Raw genomic sequence first — 20,829 nt, forward strand, 5'->3', positions numbered from 1 at the left:
AGGTACATTAAGATGAGATACTGCTTTCATAAGGAAATGCTCTATCTCCTGTGAATTATACACAGAAGATAGAACTGTGATTTGGCAATTTAGAGAACATTCTAATTATCTGGAAACAGTATTTCCTTATCTGTTTTGCCTGTGGCTAGGTTTATCAAATATTTTATTTTACCTGGAATTGCTAATTGAAGGTCTCCATGAGTGCTTTAAGAATAAGAACAGACTATATTACCGTTTACTATGTATCATTTTATTTAAAAAAGAATACTTTGTCATGAAAATTTTACTTCTCATTCATAAAATAAAAATACTTTCCAGTTACTTCCCCCTATGGTATTAAATAAAAAATAAGCAAACAACTTTTTTTTTACATCTGATATCCTGTCTTTTTGAACTTAAACCTTTACAAGAAAATAGGCCCTCACAATTTGGACAGATACTACTCAAACCACAATTAACAAGTCTTTTCGATCAGAACATTCTGAACCAAGGTATTATCAGCCCACTCTTTCAATACTGACACTGAGACAAGTATCACCAATTATCAATTCATGATGTTAGATATTCCTGTTTTTCAAAAAGAAAAACCTAAATCTGAATACACATTTAAAAGGCGAGGCTCCAGATAATAATGTTAAACAAGTTTGGTTTTTTGGGTTTTTTTTAAGCACACAAAAACGGTTCTGCTTTCCCCAGAACTCCACTGTGTTGCTTGGATGTCTGCTCTTGGTGACCTTTGTTACCTGCAAGCAGCTTAAGACCAGTAATCAGTGGCCTTGCCCGTAAATTTGCCCTGAATCTCACTGATAATGGAGTAGACGGAACCAAATTTTCACTCAGAACTCAGAAGTAGGAATTTTTGAAAGTGCTCTCCCAGCTTAAGCACTTTTTATTTCCATTTTCACATGTTTTATTCTCTTTCATTCATTAAGAAAAAGATTTTTGTCACCGATTTTGAATTCAAACTTAATCATTCTCTTGCAAATGTTTGTGCTTATGTGCTTACCCTATAATCTAATTCTCAGGCATTTGACTGAAGGATCATCAGCTCTTCCTCGCAGGCACACTATTAGAAGGCTGATTACATTTCTAAAACTTATGTTTCTAGAATCTCTATTTCTGCTTATTATTTGAATGATTCTTAGTGGGGAGATTTTTAAATTTATAAAACAAAAAGGGAAAAAAACATCCTCCTCAACAATTGCTACGTAGACACAGTCTGTGAAGAGCTTGCATAGGAAGTGGATCCAGATTGGAATAAGTTTTCTTATACATGACTCAACGTGGTATTACCTCTGGGTTCACGTTTCAGATCTCAAGGGGTTTAGTAACAGGGAAACAGGATCTGTTTTCCTTTTATCTAGCTGGGCTGGTGGCCTCACAACTGGAGGTTTCAGTGATGAGCGGAAGTTCAATAAACATTTGTTAAGTAATATGTCAAACAGAAACATTACTGATTTTCTTGAGGCAGCATAGTACGTTGCTGTTGTTTCAAAATGTAATTGGTTAAAAGCTTGCTAAATAGTGAAGTTTATTTTAATAGCAGGAAGTAGGGAATATTTTTATAGTTAGGATACTGGCCAAAAGAAAGCAAAACCATCAAGAGCCATATAATTTAAAGTTGTTTTTTTTCTTTCAAGGAACATGTGATTTCCACCTGTTCTTTCAAAAAAGGAATAAAATTAGTCTCATTATAATAAATTAGTTTTAACTGGTTTGGGTATTGTGACTATTGGGGGATAAATGAAGTCGTCAGCTGCAAAGAAGAAGAGTAGAAATAGGGAGCTAGGGAAAGCCTGACAAAAGTACAAAGGGAGAGAAGAGGAGAGGGTGTTGAGAACCAGAAAGGGACTTGAAAAAGTTAAAGACACATCTAAGTATGAGATTCCCGGACGTCCAAGGTAGGCTTACATGGAACAGTGTCATTTACGAAGCGGGTTGGTTTGTGTTCTGGAGATTCCATGTCGATTAGCCACAGATTAGTCCAGCAGAGCCCGCCCCCCCCCCCCCCCCCCCCCCCGGGCTCCCGCTTGCGGGGGCTGCTCATCCTGGAGATTCCGAATGCATGGGCATACAGTTCACTCAGGGGGCTTGAGCCTGGAAGTGTCTTTATAGTCAGTCCGTTTGCCTCAAAAATAAAGAACTATTTCACACTACCTAAAAATAAAGCTTGAAAGAATTTATTCAAGCAGTTTACCAAGGCCTCTTTTATCTTGCTGTATTCTCTGTAGACCAAGATATTTGCATCCAGTTCCTCAGCAAAAACCTTGAAATCGTGTGAGCTGTGACACACAGTGTTATACTTGTAGCACTTGTGACTTACAAACTACTTGTGTATGCAGTACAAAATTGCCGTCAGTGCAACCTGCCCTAGCCCCGGTGTAGCCCATCCTCGTGTGCCTGGCCTAAAGCAGGGTCGCAAACTGCGGTGGGCACAAGAAAAGGCAGCGTTGCTTGCTTTAACTGCAGATTCCTGAGTTCCATGCCCAGTAATTCTGATCCAGTAGGTCAGAGGTAGGGCCCCGAAATCTGTGTTTAGCAAGCAAACCTCTACCCCCGGAGATTTTGTAGCCAGCGTCGGGACCACTGCTAGTTGAATCAACACCTTTCCTTAAGGAGTTCTCTTCTCTTGTGCTCATCTGTACAGACCGGGGGCTACTTGTAGCCATTGGAAGTAGCCATCCGCCCCCCACCATCCTGTACTCCGGCAAGGTGCTCCACTGAGAAGGGGTTTGCAGCCTCCTGGCGTGGAATTCAGCAATCCTATAGAAACGAAATCACAAATGTAACTAAATGTGACTTAATTCTCAGGGCTCTTGTTCAGGTTCAGGATGGGTTAAGTGCACTAGGTGTTAAGCCCCTCGTGTAACATTGTTTCTGAGGGGGAAAGAGGATGTGTTGAAAACAACTTACAAAATGTTTAAATTGCTTAGACAAATTAGGAACAGTTTAAATTTAGGAACGACCTTGTGCCCCAGGTAGATTGCCTCTGATTTTGCTGTTTGAAACTCCACGACCTTCTGGCTTCTACCCAGAACTAGCATTCCAGGACCATCATTTTCTAAAATGCCGTATTGTCTTTTCTTTCGTTCGACCTACCTATGCTTACTCAATGTTTAGCCCCTTTTCTGCAAAAGAAGGATCCGATATAATAAACAAAAATGAGTTCTGCTGATTTCTGAACTACGCTGCGTCCTGTTATCTAGATACTGTGCTCTGGGCAAAGTGCACCCTTCCATTTTCTAAGGCAGGTGGTAACGAACAAAACGCTTTCTCTGTTCCCTCTCCTACTTTGTTCCTTCTTGATACCACTCAAAAAAGGATGCCACAGGATGTTGGAGATAAAAATCTGCCTCAGGCTAGAAAGAAAAAATATGGCTGATTTGTGCCCGATGACAATATTTGGATTCCCCCAAACCCAAAATAAAATGAACTAAAAGAGATTACAGTTTCTTTTACCCCGATTGTTCTTTGTTGCCCAGGTCATTCAGAAATTTTGGCCTCTTGTTTCTTAATTCCTTGCCATATGGCTTACACTCAGGTGTAAAGTCACCATTTCATCATGTTTACCCTGTGAGGGCTTTTCATTTCTCTCCACTTTGTATTGGTCAGCGGCCTCCTCATCAGAGCCAGACTAGCTGGGCTCTTCTGTCTCACTGATCAACACATGGTAGCATATGGATCAGGGCAGTTAGGTAGAAGGCAGACCAGGAAATTTTTCCTCATGCTTCTTGATTGGGTGAATTCGAGGAAAGATCTCCTATAGAAATATAGTTTCATTTTCTTGAAAGACTGATCATTTTACATGTGTATGGAGAATACTTTTACCATAAACTTCTCTGATTAGAATTACAGACGTGCATATGCAAGTAGAGAAGTGGGAAAAGATGTATCTGTGCTGTGTATTATTTTGTATACATAAGGTTGGCATTTCCAAATGACGAAGCATAAAACAAAAACTGTCCCGTTTATGGCCAAGTAGACTTGCATGCCAACAGAAAGACATGATGGTATTAAAACCATATGCAATTCTAGCCATTTTTTTTCTCTTTTCTCTTCATGGGTATTGCATGATGGTATTTCGAATACAAATACTAATGTGCTTTGGAAATAATGGCACTCGCAGGTCTTTCATCATATTGTATCACTGCTTTATCATATTAGGCTAATACACTGCGAGAGTTGGTAGAACCTCTCCATGCCAAATCGGATCCACTTCTGTTGGCACTCAACCCATTGGACTCACAGATTGATAAGCTAATGTTTAGAGAATTTAGATCGGAGAGAGTCGGCACGGCGCAGACTCAACATCAACCTCTTGCAAGCAACTAAAATGGCCTCGTCCTTGCTGTTTATAACAGAAAACTGACTTTTAAAAAGCTTAGATCATCAAGTGTTTTGGATTGGGGGCCTCCCTAAAGGGATATTAAGAGGGGCAGGCCACTCTTAAGAAGAATGCAAGCTTCCTACACTGGGACTAGCATAAGATCAAAGCCCATCAAGATGGAGCACAGTGACAGAAAACTGCCGTTTCTGTGGGAGAACGGAAGGGGAAGGGTACTGACTGGGGAAGGGCTGTGTGTGGTGACACCTCAGTTGTGTTCTCCTGACACCAGGAAAGGAGAGGGATCAGCTCCAATAACTAGAAAACCCTGGCTATTTAATGGACTCTTTGGTGGCCTCTTTAAGGCAAAGCAGAGGAAGCAAATTCTGTGTATTAAGTGTATTTTGCATTTTTCAAACTTGACGTGCTGTATTGTACTAAACTAAGTGTAATCTATTAAGGCAAGGTATACACACCCTGCTCTGAAATTTACTATGTTTATTCTATTATCAAGTGTATTCAGGTGCAACACAGAGACTGCTTTCGGTGGCACTAATGAAGAAAATTCCTCATGCCAGGCTTTATTAGATTCCTCAGCTAAAATCCTAACTTTCTCCTTATTTCTTGGCACTTGTATACAAATGGTGTTGCCTCATAGGACAGGCATGAGCTATTCTTTTTCTGTAAAATTTTCCGAATCTATAGGCTGTGGTTCTCACTTTTGAAAAAGTATTTTGTCTGGATGTCTTTCAAACTAGCTTCAGATATTATTTAATACTATGTAACTGGGTCCCCTATGGCTCAATATTGCTTATTTTTCTTCTGTAGTGGATGTGAACTTTCCTTAATTTAGTTGGATTAAGACACTCTGTAATAATTTCAATGCTAATCAATGGATATTTCATACTGTGCAATGAACAGATAATTTAACATTGTATTTGGAAATGTTTTCTCTCCTTCCTGTCGCCGCAGTGTGTGGTACTGCATAATGTGAATACCTGTAAAAATATAAATTACTTAAAAATAAAAATATGACCAGTTGGTATCAAATCTTTTTAGATAGCTAAATAATTTGCTAAGTATGCTTGATAGTAAATATCTTTCCAAAGAGAAGTAATCTCTGCTTCTTTCTCACAAATGGAATTTGTGTTGTGAATAAAAATCACATTGATCTGCCTTACAATTGCCTCTGTGCTCTAACCATTTTAGTGTGTTTTTTAAGTATATATGAAAATGATGGTTGTGGTTTTTAGAAATCCATCAAAAAGCTTTTTTTGGCATTTAATATTAGTGAGGTTATCTTGGGTCATTCTCTGTTTAAGTCATAGTAAAATGTTACGATAAGAAGAATTTTCATTTTTTCTCGTTGAGGCATATGGTGACTCCACATTAATTTTTGAATATAATCGTGTCTTCGCTTTGGTTTTAAACCATCCTCTTTATGAATTCCTGCCTGAGAGCCAGGTACTTTGACCTCCATGTCTCTACTAGTTAAATTTTCTGAATTCTATGGGCAAATCTAGAATCTGTCATTTATGTCTGTGATTGTCCTTCAAAGAACCTTCCCTGTGGATCAATAAATCAATGCCAAGGACACCAAGACTTTGCCATCTGAACTATTCATCATCAAAACTGCTGTAGTGCCCTGAAAATTCAACCACTGTCCTATTTATGGCATTAAACCACACAATTTGGCAGAAATTACATGCTCAGAGAGTGAAGTGTAGAATAAACTTCAGTTCTGCCTCTTTTGTCACATCTTCTTGGAAGTAAGCTTTCCTGTTGTGCAGAAGGGATTGACTGACACTAATGTGGGCTATACTTAATTTTTATGAAGCACAAGGTCATTCTTAACAGGGATGGGCTTCACATGCTGTTCTTTAAAAAGGATTCACTCCAGCTGTTCTTTTAAAAAAAAAAGGTGTTTTCTCACTTGAAATCATTTTTTCATCATTTTTTGCCTCAAAGATGTAAATTACTTTTAATTATGAAAAGGGTGGTTGAGTACAGAGCAAGGAGTAAAAGCCAGCTCTTAAAATCTTCTGCTTCTTTTTTTTCTGCTATAACAAACTGCCCTCCCTCCAGTTCTACAATGCTAGGCATAGCTACTGGCTTATATAAAAGCATGAATTAAGAGATCTAATATTTAATTAGAAGACAATTCAAATTAGAGGGTAAACTCCTGAATGCATAATCATCTTTAGCATAAAACCGAGAAACATTAAACCTGTCTACATTGAACCCATTAAAAGTTTAATTGGCACCTTACATATAAATAAGTTGTTTGTTATGGCGTGCTAGCAAATTAGTATTCACGGAAACCAGTCCCGTGTCTCAATGCAAATGTTAATTGCCCTTCCTGACAAGAACAGCGCTCCACTGACGTGACGCCCTCAGCCTGGGAGCCTCCGAGCACTCTGCGGCTGCGCGAGAACAGATGCCTCTCACATCTGACCGGTGACTAATGCTACTAAGTCCAGCCTTCTCTCCCACTTGTGACTTAGCTTTTCCCAGCCTGCTGTGCTCGTGACCCAGCTGTGTTGTGGAAGGAACAACTGTTTCCACGAGGACATCATTGTCCAATTTTAAAAAGAGCACAGTTCCCTTCCAAAACATGTCCCTAGAAACGGTTATCCGTTGTTGGCTTGCTTCTTCAAGAGCCCCCCGTTGGTATATGCATCGCGTTCTGTTTGGTTTTCATGTGCTCCTCTCCTTCAACATTGTCATTGCAGGGGCAGGGAGACAGGGAGGGCACCAGAAGGAAGTTTTAGGTCTCCAAATTCGTATTCTGCTCTCCTTCATGTTCGCCAAAGAAACCTGAACGAAATCACACAATAAACTGTTATAACAATTACACAGTCACAGAATAGGGAGCCCTCTTTGGAGTACTTCATGTATAAAGTAGAGGAAACCATCACTCACTCGAAACGTTGGGTGCAAAAGGCACCGTGCCTGGGAGAAGAGTGGGAAATGCAAATGAGAGGGAGGTGTACTCTGCCCAGGGAGAGTCACAGTCTCGGTCTCGGTACATATGGGGCCATTAGGTACAGGAGGAAAAAACATTGAAATTTCTCCTCAGGTTTTATAACTCGTCCTTTCGAATTTATTTTCTGTGTGTTTTATAACATGCATATCTATTAACAGACAATAATACATGTATGTAAGTTATCAACACTGGAAGTGTTTTAACTGGTAGAGAGGAACAATCAAAAAAGTTTGGAAACCACTGAGCATGAATGTAGGGAAATACGTCAACCAAAGACCTTTTAGTATCTGAGAGAGGCATTATCATCTGCTAATAAGCCATTTGCCAGAAAGTTTCAACAAACTACGTATTATTTTGCGTTAGCTAATGTTTTCCCTTGAGCTTTGTTTTTTATCACCACCCGGAAGTCATGTGCAACCTGAAACAACCGGACAGTGAATCGTTGTGATACCACATTCCTAGAGTCACCATATTCCATAGTGTAGTTAGAGTAGAAATGAGACAATAGAGGGTCTTCTTTCACCCCTGCCAAGTAGGACACAGCCAGAAATGACCCCCCCCCCCACCCCGCAACGCAGAATACAAGTTGATCCATCAGTAACTTCACTGTGATCCTCAGATTATCAGCCAATGAAATTTTATATCGGAAAGACAACTTTGTATGTTCACTTTGCTTTAATAAAATTGGAAGAGTATGTCATCTGATACAGGACTAATATACACATTGTGAACGTAAATAAAATTTGGGAGGGAATTTCTTCCTCCACAGACCCAGAATTCCTGAGTAAACTGGATACAAATTAAAATTTCATTGTAGCAGCGATACACTTCCTCATTAGGAATTGCAGAAGGTTCCTATATACGTCCTGTGGTTCGCATGTGGTCTTCTACACTTTGCCAACTTTCAGAAAACGTTCTTTCAAATTGCAAATTGCCAGTGCTCCAAATGGCTGAACTGGTACATTGAAGGAAAGTCAATTGGGAAGCCGAACTCAAAAACTGCTTGCCTCATCTTCCAAAGCAAGCCTCGCCTAGAGGAAGAAAAGCCGAAGTTTAAAAAAGAGAAACCAGAAGAGAAGTGAGAGGAAGAAGAAGAAGAAGAGGGCAAAAAGAGAAGAAAATAAAGGTGCTTTCATATTCTCAGTTGCAACAGTAGCCCCAGTTGACTTAATTGGTATTCTTCTGAGAAAAAAAATCAAGGAAACCAATTGAAAATTATAAAAGAAAATAAAGGTCTGTTTTTGTCTTGAATGTTGAGTTCTGTGTTGTTTTGACTGTTGAGCACAGTGAATCAGATTTATAATGTCACTTTGCTCCTCACCCCCGTCCTTTAGAAATAAAAGGACTCCTTGTCCAGTCTTAAAATGTTAAGTAATTGGTGGCATTTTGTGGTAGCCTGGCATCTCAATCCCTCATCCTTTCTCATCCCACTACTGTGTCCTGTGGTGTTGCATATGTGTATGATGTGTATGGATTGGGGGGAAGGGAGCCTTACTTACCTCTAGTAGGAGCCGCACTATTCCATTAATATGCTTGGAAATGTTTCTGTGTTCCGTCCCATTGTGATTCCTTGTTCAGATGTGCTGCCCAGAGATAAATCTATACTGAATTCTTCTTAAAAGCTGTCAAACCAGAGTCTTCGCAGAATTATGTTGTCCTTTAACGGCAAGGAGGGGGAAAAAAGTTTCCATTTGTATTTATTTAATAGCTGTGTGTGTCAGTTTTTAATATTAAGTCTTTACTTATCCTTCTTAAAGTAGGACCACATTGAAATTTTACAAAAAAGCCAATCCCCTGGCCCAGGATTCCACAAACTTTAAGAACTGGGGAGAAAGAAAACTGCGCAAGAATGTTTTTAAACAAAATATATACTCCCTACAGTATTAGGTAGTTATCTTAAAATAAAAATTTACTATATAAAATATAAAAATATTTCTGCCTCCCTTAAATCCTCAAACTACATTCTGAATCCCTTTTTTTTCTTCACATTCTTTCAAAAACTGAAAAGCTACTAATCCATTAGGCCACCTGATACAGTAACCACGGTAATACACATCAGTTAGGCCTCCCTCCCACCCACCGCCGCCCTCCCCCCAGCTCTATGAAATTACATCTGGCTTTAGAGGCAGTCTTGCCCTGAGGCACAAAGAATGATGACTACCAAATAATTCCTCAGGGTCTTTTCTTGGCCTATGATGTATGAAATGGAATTATGCTCTTCCAACGTATCCTTGTTTTTACAACTCCCCTTTAGTTACTCTCAATGACCTTATGATTTTGTGCCTTCCTGGCTTCAAACCATCCTCAGTCAAAATTCCCTATCTTATTTCGATCTTGCTCTTAACCCCCAAAGCAGTTCCTCCTTTTCACAGTCCTCCATTCACCCGTCCCTCAAAATCCTCTAGGTGTTGCCGACATCCAAGGATGAGCCAACAGAGAATTAAAAAGCTGTTGTTTCAAAGGGATTTTTGTATGTTTATAGTTCTAACTTAGGCATCTGATTAGGAAGTTAAAAATTCATTAGAGAGGGATTAATGATAGCGTGTGCTGATGATAACAAGGAACTTCCTAATGGAAGGACTCAATAACCCTACCGACCATTAGTTGCTAACCTCTGCAGCAGTGCCAAAAATTGAATATGAAACTGAGAATGCAGCTACTTTTTACTGCTAAAGGTGATCCTTTCAAGTTAAGGTACTGTGTTTATGGGCTTTGGGGGCCGTTTTAGTGACACTCGCAGTTTTTTAGAATGCTGCTCTTGAAGGAATTCTCACAAATTCGTCCACGCCTACTGTTACGTACACAGTTCAAATGACCACTGACAAAATTGGCAGTATGGGATTCTTGTTAAAATCGTGGATTCTGGAGCCAGACTGCCCAGCTGCAATTCTGGCTCCACCACTTACACTTTCTAAGTATGTCCTTGAGCAAGGTGCTTCCCTGCTATAAAATGAAAATCAAATAGATCTCCTCTCAGTATTGTGAGAATTAAGAGAGACCATGAATGTTAATCATTTACCCTTCTGCCTGGCACATATAAATGTTAACTGCCGTTATTAGCAACTAGCAATTAGGGAGTCTTTTTTTTTTTTTTTTTTAGCTATGTCAGAAAGCCTGAAATATTCACATGGACCATGGTGGAATGAACAACATTCCATGTTTACTCCTTGAGCCAATATAATTAGTATTCCTCAAATAGTACTGTTTGGCTCTCTATTAAAGGAAACTTGAGATAGCCCTAATCCTATCTACCACTCAAAGCAAAATCCGAGTTTATCTTTGTTTATCATTATTGAGAAAGATATGACATCAGTAGTCAGACTATTAAAGAACAAGATGGGAGTTTGATTTATTCAAATAGATCTAAGATCCTTAACTGAACCAGTCTCTAATTTTTTTTCTCAAAAACATTTAATTGGAGTATTTCCTTCCCAGATCTTACAAATGCTAAGTAGCTTCTGCTAGTATGTGCCAGATTTTTCCTTACATTTGCATATAAACATTCTCATATTTCATTTTAATGAAAGCATTATTATTAATGATAATTTATGATCATTTACTAGATTTACAATGTGGCAGGCATTACTATGGCAGTCACATGAAACCTAATAATCCTCTCTGGTACATTATTGGAAGATTTTTATAATCAGATATACTCCAGTGAATGTCATTCCATCTTATGCAGTCTGGAACAATGTAAAAATCAGTTCATTCAGTATTGCTAAACCAAGAGAGCTCTATTAATCAGCACTTCTATGCTTCTCAGTATAATGATAAAGGGTATTCATTAATGTGTTAAAATATTATGTGCAGGATTGTTTCTGTGTTGTGTACCTTTTGTATTCTATCTTTGAATTTAATGGACTCAAGATATGTACGGCGATTTGCTATTAAGAGAATATTCTGTTAATTAAACATCTTATTATTTGACCATTCTAAAAAATCTTACCTAATATAACTAGCAGCTGTGGGGGTTTTTTGATGTAATATAGTGTTTTCCCAATCATTCATTATCCTGTTTTTCAGATGGTTTGGATTTTTTTTTTTTTAGTAGATTTTTGGAGTGTCCATGAACTGTCCATTACACTGGATTCATTTCTCTCTCTCTTTTTTTTTTTTTTTTTTTTTTTTTTTGGACATTGCAGGTGAAAGTAGGGAAGAAAAGTTAGGAGATTCATTGCAAGATTTATACAGGGCATTGGAGCAAGCCAGTCTGTCACCGCTGGGAGAACACCGCATTTCAACCAAGATGGAATACAAGCTATCATTTATAAAGAGATGTAATGACCCTGTGATGAATGACAAACTACACAGGCTGAGAATTCTCAAAAGCACTTTAAAGGTAAGATACAAAATGGAAGGAGAAATTCCTTTCAAGAGATTCATTCTTGAGCTCAGTGGATTACCAGATACTCTAAATGAAGAAATACAAAATGGGGAGGTGGAGGGGAGGGCAGGTAAACAGGAAGAACCTGAAGCTGAGCTGTTCCTATAGCATCGTAAGTGCATTGGTAAAGAGGAAATAACCTTAACTTTTCATTACCATCTCAAAGCGTTGGCTAAATGTTATATGACCTAGTTCTAGGTGAAAACAGGATGTAATTGAAATTATTTTCAAAAATGTGGGGCTGGTGTTATTCCTCGGTCTTTCATTTTCCTAAGATAAATATGCCATGTAGTTATTAATATAGTTATTAAAAGAACACAGCATGCATGCAGAATGCAGTAGTGGGTCCTAAAAGGCTTTGAGATATTTCGTGAATATCTCCTGCAGCACATTTGGAGTGAAGCCACAGTGATTCATGTTCCGTGTACAAATGTTATAATTGTTCTGTTTACGCTATCAGGTCCCAACTCACATGTTACTTTCTTATTCTACATTTCCATAAGGGCTTACATTACCTCCAGTCTCCTTATTATGCCACCCTTGGTCTGGGGAGGAGGTGGTGAAGAGAGGGGCGCAGAGAGGCAGAAAGTTGAAGAGGGAGGCAGACCACAGAGCCTCCTCACTGTGTGTGTCTGAGGGGAGAGGGCCTGTTATACAAATTCTCCCTAAGCGGGCCTTCCACCCTTGAAAAATCAAAAACAGAAAAGAACTACCGTACAGAGTATGTGGTGCAGTAATTTCAGGAACCAGAAGGTCAAAGGGCTCCTTTGGGAAATATTTCAGATCCATAGTGTGCTGCTGAGGTTTGGTGATTTTGAAGCATTGATGAGTACCAAAGAGATAAAACAGAAAATGCATGATTTAAAAAAGTTTCCAGTAGCAAGCAGCCAAGTTTTCAGAGTCAATTAGCTTTCGGTTGGCATTCATGCAAGCACTATTGCAAATCCATGGGACGACTTAATGGTCTTTTGGTAACTAAGGCCAGAATCTTAAAAAGAGCTCTAATATTCATAAGAATAATTCTGCTAGGGGCATCTGGGTGGCTCAGTCAGTTAAGCATCCGACTCTTGATTTCGGCTCAGGGCATGATCGCAGGGTCCTGAAATCGAGCCCCGTGTCAGGCTCTGCACTCAGCCCAGAGTCTGCTTGTCCCTCTCCCTCTGCTCCCACCCCTCGTTCTCTCTCTCTCATAAATAAATAAAATCTTTAAAAGAAAGAAGAAGAAGAATGTTTCTGCTGACCAGCCCTACTCCAAAGATGACCTCACGTTCCCACCTTACAGAGCACCCCACTCCATTCAGATCCAAACTGTCAGGTTGTGAAAACAGGCATTTTGAAGCTGGTCAGGCTCACATATTTTTAAAGACCTGCTTCTGTCTTGTTCTCTCAGCCCCTCACACCTGTCTTTTATGCTCTAGATTCCCAAAAGCATTTACTTCCAGTAGCAAACAATTTGAGCTCCTGCCAGTGTTCAGTTCACTGAGTATTGTGAATCACCGGGGGTGTGAGGCTGCGCTCCACTCTCTGGGGCAAAGATGATGAAAAGTCACTGTAAAGAAATGCCCCTCGTTGATAAAACCGAACTACAGAGCCCTATTCTTTTTAGTGTGAGAAATTAACAGAGGATGGGAATCTCCCATTGGGGAAGGATAACTGCCCAAGCAACCCTGGATGTGTGTACTCCCTGGAATTGTAACAGGCTGCTCACCGAGCACAGGGCGACTCCCAACATCCTTGGCCCCAGCCCCGCTGTCCCCATCTGGCCCCAAGGACCAGATCAATTGCTTAGGCACCTTGCTGTCTTTCCCACCCAGCTCTCCCTTCCTACTTCCTGCAGAACATTCCCTAGACTTCCCTGCCCCATCTTTGAGCCCATAAAAGACAGGCCTTAGCTTCTCAGACTGTCTTACCCCCTCATCTTCCATCCCCCTCCTCCCACCTGGAAGACTCAATTCTCCCACAGGAGACATCTGTGCTGTGTTGAGTTCTCCCATAATGAAGCTCATTCTTCAGCTGAGAGCCGGCCTCCAGCAGAGAAGGGAGGGCTCCTTTGCATTGCAGACCCCCAGTGCTGCAGGAAGGGAGCCGTGGCATTCCTCCAGCAAGAATTATATATTTGTGGGCCGTGCTCTCTCTCGTGCAAGTATGAGGAGCTAACCGTCTAGCAGGAAAGATAGGACTGTGCAAAAGTAACTCAAGACAGAGTATGTAGTAAGTCCACTCAGTGGCAGGAATAAAGAGTTAGGACGACATAAATAAGGGAGAAAACATTTTTTTTTTTCGATTGTTGATGGAAATCTTTAAGAAATGGTAGGCCTTTGAACTGGATCTTAAAGAATGAGGAACGTTTCCATAGACAGAGATGGGAAACAAGACTGGCCCAGAGAAATGATCCACACAGAGTGGACAATACAGGCGTACCTTGGGTGTAGAAAACAGTACACTAAGATTTGAATCTAAATAGCTGGGTTTGAGCATAGCATACCGGAGCCGTTTGTTATGGGCTTCTTAAGATTTGCATATTAACTTTTTATTTTAAATGTGAAAAAAGTCTCTTCCAACTTAACTGTTGAATTCTTTTTGCTTTTCAGGCCAGAGAAGGGGAAGTAGCCATTATTGATAAAGTCCTAGACAATCCAGACTTGACATCTAAAGAATTCCAACAATGGAAGCAGATGTACCTGGATCTTTTCTTGGATATCTGTCAAAACACCACCTCCAATGACCCATTAAGTATTTCTTCTGAAGTAGATGCAATCACTTCCTCTCTCACACACACTCACTCGTACATTGAAACACATGTGTAAGTGTATTCTGCCCTCTGGCCATCTGGTACCTTCTGGTACTTTGAACAAGTATATGAGGTAGTTTTATATCAGTGTGTGGGACACTGGACAAGCTATACTTTAATGTTACCAAACTATATGAAACAAACCATATATGGTCATGATACCACTGTCTTTAATGAGCATTTGTATATTTTATATGCAATTAGTGCTCAGCTTATGTTTACCATGTGCAAAATCAACTGTCTTCAATGACTTAAAATTAACTTTTACAAACAACTCTGAAGACAGGTGGTCTTCAAGTAGTAAAACCACAAAAAGGCAGTTTTCTATCTAAGGTCATTTTTCTCCCTCTAAGTTAATTTTATATAAACAAGACTTCAAAAGTAAATCACATTTTTTCAGGTGCAGACATCCTTGTGGGTGGGAAAGAATTTAAACCTTTTTTATATTTATTAAAATGTTCTAAGGATTTTCTTAAACATTGCACAAAGTTTAATGCTGTAGTTTTATTTTTGTGAAATGTAGATGTGCATACAAGAGTTAAGCAAAATAGAGGAGCATCAACATAAGAAAAGTTCAGGTATCTAATATTCGTCTTAAAAGTCTGTTAACTTGTGAAAGCTGGTTAATGGAAATACTATTCCAAATCTGTGGGGACACTTAATGGTGTATCAGGGCAAAGCTTTGTAAGATGTTTTTGTAACTAAGACCAAAATTGAAGATAGAGCTGCTTTATTTTCTTGGTTTAAATCTTCCTTTATTTTTGTAGTGATGAAATGCTGATTGTGTACAGAGGAATTTGAGAGTGGATTTTGTAAAACACAGCTAATTCGCCCAGAAAGGCAGCTAACAGATACATATATATAAAATTTCAGCCCAAACTCATGTTTTTAAACTCCTGCTCCTAAAAAACAAGGGATAAACTGAAACGAATCACCTTTCCAGTTAGTTTCCAGTTTTCTCCCTAGCCCATTAATTAAACTTACATAATTATATTTCAGGCAGGGAAGTAAAATACTTTTAGTTACAGGACAATGTGTGTTCTAATGTAGACAACAATGTTGAAAAATAAAAAATGTGCCTCTCTCCCGAGGAGCAAGAGGATAATGGTCATTCAGAGATATATTACACTGAATTATATGAGAGAAAGAATTTATAGAGGTTTTTCCTAGCTTCATGAATTGTTTCTATAGAGTGGATGAAGTCTGTGAAAAAGTCCTCTTCATATGTTTTCCATTTATAAGTATCTCGTTTTTGAAAGTGACCACAGCATGATAATGACTGTGCTGCTTCTTAGTGTCGGGCTGCATAACGTACAAATCACAATTTGCTGTTTGTTTGGGTTTTTTTAGGAGGAGGAAGGGACCCTCCTTTACTATTCTATATCCTAAAATCTACTTCTAATCAGCTTTATACTGTTGCCTGTACAGCTCAGTGAATGTACTTTCATCTCTAAGAGTTCAGATATATGCCAGTGAATATTTCTGCTGTAGAGGAGAAAGTAACAACTCCACAGCAGGGGTTTTCTCGTTGCTTTTGAAACCAACATCGAATCACTATCGTTTTGCAGACTTTGCACACCGTGCAGGAGAGTGGCCTTTCTACAGCACATTTTCAGTAATCCTATATTTAGTCAAAATGGATGAGAAATCACGTATTAATGTTTGTATGGAATTTTGGGTCTAGTGTAATATTTTTATCATTTAAAAAAAACCTATTTGTAAAAACATTTATTTACTGCATGGATATTGACGTACATTAAATTTGTGGAATTTTGTATATGTAAAAAAACAAAACGAAACAAAACAAAAAAAAAAACCTCTTGTCCTAAAATGAAGTGTGCTTGTTACAGGTGTTTAGACTTGTTGATGTTTACTAGACCAAATGTGTACATTCACTTAAAAATATCTGTACCTGATGGATGTGTCGTGAATACAGTGGCAAGGTTGTGCCCTGTATAGAACGAGCAGTTGACGGAAAGACTAGCTGTGTTGCTACTAAGCAGCTTTTACTTTTGTAAAGTCAGCTCTGTTGTTTTAAATGGTAAAAATTAAACTAATGAATTTTAAAAGACTCGTGACTAGCTTAGCATGAAAGAGACCTTTTAACACTATATTTATCTGTACATTTTATTGCATTAGTTTCAAATCTAGGAGAGAGGCAGCACTGTAAACTGAAGTGAAATAAATTTAGCTCTTAATGAATCCTTATAAGGCACCTACTTTATTCATACAGAGTCCTCACCACATTTCTTTGAGACCCAATCACAGAGCCGCCCTCCCCTGACCCCCTTCCCTAGTCACGAGTTGTAACTTTGCCACTCCATCCGTGGTCCAAGCCAGAAGCAGCAGCTGTCCCGTGTGTGTGTGTGTGTGTGTGTGTGTGTGCAAGGATCTTTTCTGAGACCCTGCAAAATCAAACTCCTTTCCCATTTAGCTGACACAAACTTGAGAATTTCACCCACTCTTTCCTTTCTGTTGATTCTTGGGAAGTTGGGGAGGAGGGACTGCCAAAAATGTGTTGTGTGTGTGTGTTTTTTTTAAACAACTATAACCGACAGCATGCCTGCAGAATGAACTTTTAAAGAAAATGAAAGAAATAAGTTTGGGTCTTGCTCAATGTTCCACGTAACCAGAAGAACCTGATTATTATGGCTAAGGACTGCTGAAATAAAACTGAAAACCAATGAACTGCCTAAAGCCAGGGCAAAAGCCGGCTAGGGGTAAGAATGAGGAACAGAAAAACTTAACCTAGGATATTTTGTCAAAAAAAAAAAAAAAAAAGTGCTTTCCTAGAGATTTTTTCCCTCTCAGTTCTACATTTATATTAAACCATCGAGCAGAACTGTAAACATAGTTCTGAATCATAAAATCATAGTTCTCCTTACAAGGACTTCATGCTATTTAATGAAGGCACTTTCCCTTCACTATTTATTCAGATAATGCCATCTTTTTCCGACTATTTATTACAGCCTTTATAGCTAACAATTTCCCGGCTTTTATATATAACTTCTTGTGGTACATTTTTGGCCCTGCTTGTTCGGCACAAAAGTAATCGCTGTTTAGCACCTAGGGCAACACTTTAACTATAAGAGGGAAAGCAGGGCCGTATTTTCTTTTCAAAAGTCCATCTCTAGACCAGCATGAGTCTTCCTAGAAATCCCCAGCTCACTGAAGCCGAGTCAAATATCCTGTTTTGATCCCTCCTGTCTCCCATTCTCAGCTTAGGGGGCATTGTTCCTCTTCGACCAAGCCCTTGTTTGCATCCTTAAACTTCAGAAGCCGCTCCGCTCCCAGAGTCCCATTCTTAGGAAAAGCCCACCCACGCGTTACTCTGTAAGCCTGCTCAAGTACGACTTTTTCTCCTCTGTCGTCGGGAGACTGCACTAACCCATTAAGCCCCGCACTAAATCTGGCGCCTCTCCGAGCCCTCCCTCCCTCTCCTCATCCCCACCCTCAGCCAGCTGCAACACTGCGCACTGGAGGCCATTCCAGGCCCAGGGTAGCGCGCAGCCAATGTCCTCCCAGCGGTCCAGGTCGAGGTCATAGCCCACCACGTTGCGGGTAGGCACCTGCCGGGAGTCCCGCCACTTGAGGCCACCCAGCAGCAGCGCCGTCTCCTCCACCACGGCCAGCCCATAGCAGAAGCGGTCATAGGGTAGCGGCCGCAGCCGAGTCCACTGGTCCGTGCTGGGGTCGTAGCGTTCGATCTCCGAGAAGGGCTCATAGCGCCCCAGAAAGGCGAACACCGCGCCGCGCAGCACAGCCATATGGTGCCCGAAGCGGGCCGTGCTCATGGGCGCCCTCTTGCTCCACGCTCGCTCCCCAGGGCCCAGGGCGTACACGTCCCGGAGGCTGCTCGCGCCGCCCTCGCCTCTTCCCGCCTTACCCCCAGAGATGTACACGACGCCACGGTCCCCGACGGCCCCCGCGTGGCCGTGCAGCGCCCGCGGCAGTGCCCCGGCCGCCGTCCAGCGGTCCCGGCGCAGGTCATACATCTCGACGGACGCCAGCGCCTGGCCGTCCGCGCCCAGACCCCCGACAGCCAGGAGCCCCTCGCCCACGGCGCCGCACCAGAAATGGGCCCGCGCTTCCCGCATAGCGGGCACCGCCGTCCAAGCGTGGAAACGCGGGTCGTAACGGTGCACTTGGGCCGTGACCGCCCGCACGCCGTCTGCCATGGGTGAGGAGGCGCCATCAGAGAGACTTTCCCCGCCCAGGACGAACAGGAAATTGCCTGCGGTGCACACGCTGTGCCCCAGTAGCGGTGCAGGCAGCCGCGTGAGACTGTGCCAGCGGTGGTTGTACACGTCGAAGGCCACCACGTCCTGGGTGAACTCCCAGTCCTCCTCCTCCTCTTCCAACTGCTCATCTTCCTCGTCCTCCTCCTCCTCCTCTGGCTCCGCCGCGGCGCCCCTGCCCCTGGCTACCGCCCGGGGGACCACGACCTCCTCGGTCACCGCCTCCCGTGCCCTGCGCCCCCCTACCAACAAGATGCGGGTTTGGGGACTCCGGACGCTGGTCTGCTCGCCCTGCAAGAGCGGCTGGCGGGAGGGCGCCGTGTGGTAGTTGAGGGCCTGGATGATGAGGCCCTTGACCCGGGCGGGCAGGACGAGGCCAGAGCCCGAGTACACGCGCCGCAGCACGTCGGCGGGCACTAGGCCGAAGCGAACGCGCTCGAGCAGCGAGGCGCAGTGGGCCAGGCGTTCGGCCTCGGGCTCCTGCCTCAGCCAGGCCAGTGCCAGACCCAGCAGCCAGGCCTCAGGCACCCGCGCCACGTCGGGGGCACCCAACACAGCCTTGAGTGACGTGGGGTTCAGCTCCAGCAGCCCCGTGGGGCCCGCGCCGCGCAGCAGCAGCTCGCGCAGGTGACGCACGATGCAGCTCTCCGCGGCGCCCAACGTGTGCGCCAGGCCGAAGCGCGCCGCCACGTTGGCGGCGAAGCAGCAGTTCTCCGGCGCCAGCTGGCGCTCCAGGTAGCGGCCGCACAGCCCCAGTGCCTCGGTCACCTGCAGGTAGCTGGCGGCCTCCAGCGTGTCTTCCACCGTGTCCATGGAGAGCGGCAGCCAGGCGGTGTAAATGAAGTCCAGCAAGCGCTGCAGGCCGGCAGCCGACGGCACGTGTAAGTGGATCACGCTGGCCCTGGATTCCCGGGTGTGGCTCTTGAACAGGGCCCTGAAGTAGTCGCTGGAACACGCGAGCAGCGACCTATGCGCCGGGAACTCGCTGCCCTCGGCCTCCAGCGTCACATCGCACAGGAAGCCCTCGGCGCGCAGGGCCTGATAGCCAGTGAGCAGGGCGCCGCCATGAGCTTTACAGTAAGATAGGAAGTAACTCATGATGTCCAGGGCGGGAAGCGGCCCGGCCGGGGCTGGAGCCCACCGGGCACGGCCAGAGGCATCTCGGGGCACAGCGCCCCAGGGCCCCCCCTACGCGAGCCCCAGAGCCCCTAGCAGGGGCGCATTTTTGCCTACTCAGCTTAAAGCCCAGGGCTCCTTCATCCAGGCCTGCAGATACCCCTGTACCCCTCTCGGAGCAAACCCGGTAGGCTTTCCAGAAGCTCCCAGTAGCGGAGGTCACGGAGTTCGGAGTCTTCCGGAGGGAGCAGGGTTTGCTTTTGGCTGCTGCCGAGGCTGCCAGCGCGTTGCCCAAAGCCCCCTCCCCGTCCCAGTTTGGGGAGCCCACACCTGCGCGCCCGGGGCCGCAGTGGCCACGCACCATCACCTGGAAGGGCCGAGCTGTGGGTGGACTGATTCTGAGGGGTGCTGGATCTCCGACGGCGCTGATGCGCGGATGTGGCCCGGCTCGGGGCGTCCCGGGAGTGCGGGGCGAGGGCTCTGGCCTCCCGGAGGTGGACGAGGAGGACGGACACTGCGGGCACCCGCGAGGGCCGGGGACAACTGGGTATGGGGCGGAGAGGGGGGTGAGCTTGTTCCGCGCGGAGGATCAAATCAAAGCCTGGGGGATTAAGGAGGGGGGGGCGCAGGTCAGCGCGGCGGGTCGGAGGCATGATTGGGCGCCGTACATAACATGCCGGTAGCTCACAGCGACAGGAATAGCGCGCGGCCGCGGCCTCCCCGGCGCGCCCCGCCCCGCCCCGCGCCCCGGCTGCTGGCCGCGAACCCAGGGCCGGGGCGCTGGAAGGAGCGGCCCGGGCCTGGGACCTGACTCCGGTGACCCGACGAGCCGCCGGTCACCGGGGGGGGGGGGGAGCGGGTCTCGAGAACTCGGCTAGGGCTGCGGGTGGCGCTCACTGGAGGGGCACGAGTCGCCGGGGACCCTGTACCTGGTGGTGTCTAGGGAGAGGCGGCCGGCTGGGCCGGAAGAGTGTCGACTCCCTGGTG

The 20,829-nt window shown here is 43.6% G+C and overlaps 2 protein-coding genes across 6 annotated transcripts in view; one reads left to right on the forward strand and one right to left on the reverse strand.

Annotated features, from left to right (window-relative positions):
• Window positions 1–16,990, forward strand: part of CNKSR2 (connector enhancer of kinase suppressor of Ras 2) — a 277,726-nt gene extending 260,736 nt beyond the window's left edge. For 3 of the 5 annotated variants that reach the window (XM_032389505.1, XM_032389507.1, XM_032389506.1), the window contains 2 exons: window positions 11,456–11,652; window positions 14,289–14,504. In XM_032389505.1, the coding sequence (XP_032245396.1) occupies window positions 11,456–11,652; window positions 14,289–14,504 (413 nt within the window). Of the gene's footprint in view, window positions 1–4,164; window positions 7,856–11,455; window positions 11,653–14,288 lie in introns of those variants that run through there. The other 2 variants (XM_032389504.1, XM_032389508.1) reach the window with 2 other exon arrangements.
• Window positions 16,991–17,871: 881 nt separating this feature from the next.
• On the reverse strand, window positions 17,872–19,824 carry KLHL34 (kelch like family member 34). Its single transcript, XM_032389591.1, has one exon. It carries the CDS (start codon window positions 19,822–19,824, stop codon window positions 17,872–17,874), a length of 1,953 nt encoding a protein of 650 aa, XP_032245482.1.
• Between the last annotated feature and the right edge of the window lie 1,005 nt (window positions 19,825–20,829).

Source organism: Phoca vitulina, unplaced genomic scaffold (assembly GCF_004348235.1).
Source record: "Phoca vitulina isolate PV1807 unplaced genomic scaffold, GSC_HSeal_1.0 scaffold55, whole genome shotgun sequence".
Lineage (NCBI taxonomy): Eukaryota > Metazoa > Chordata > Mammalia > Carnivora > Phocidae > Phoca > Phoca vitulina.

Excerpts from the sequence above, each read along its gene's own strand:
- KLHL34 (XM_032389591.1), bottom strand. The coding sequence starts at position 19,824 with ATGAGTTACTTCCTATCTTACTGTAAAGCTCATGGCGGCGCCCTGCTC.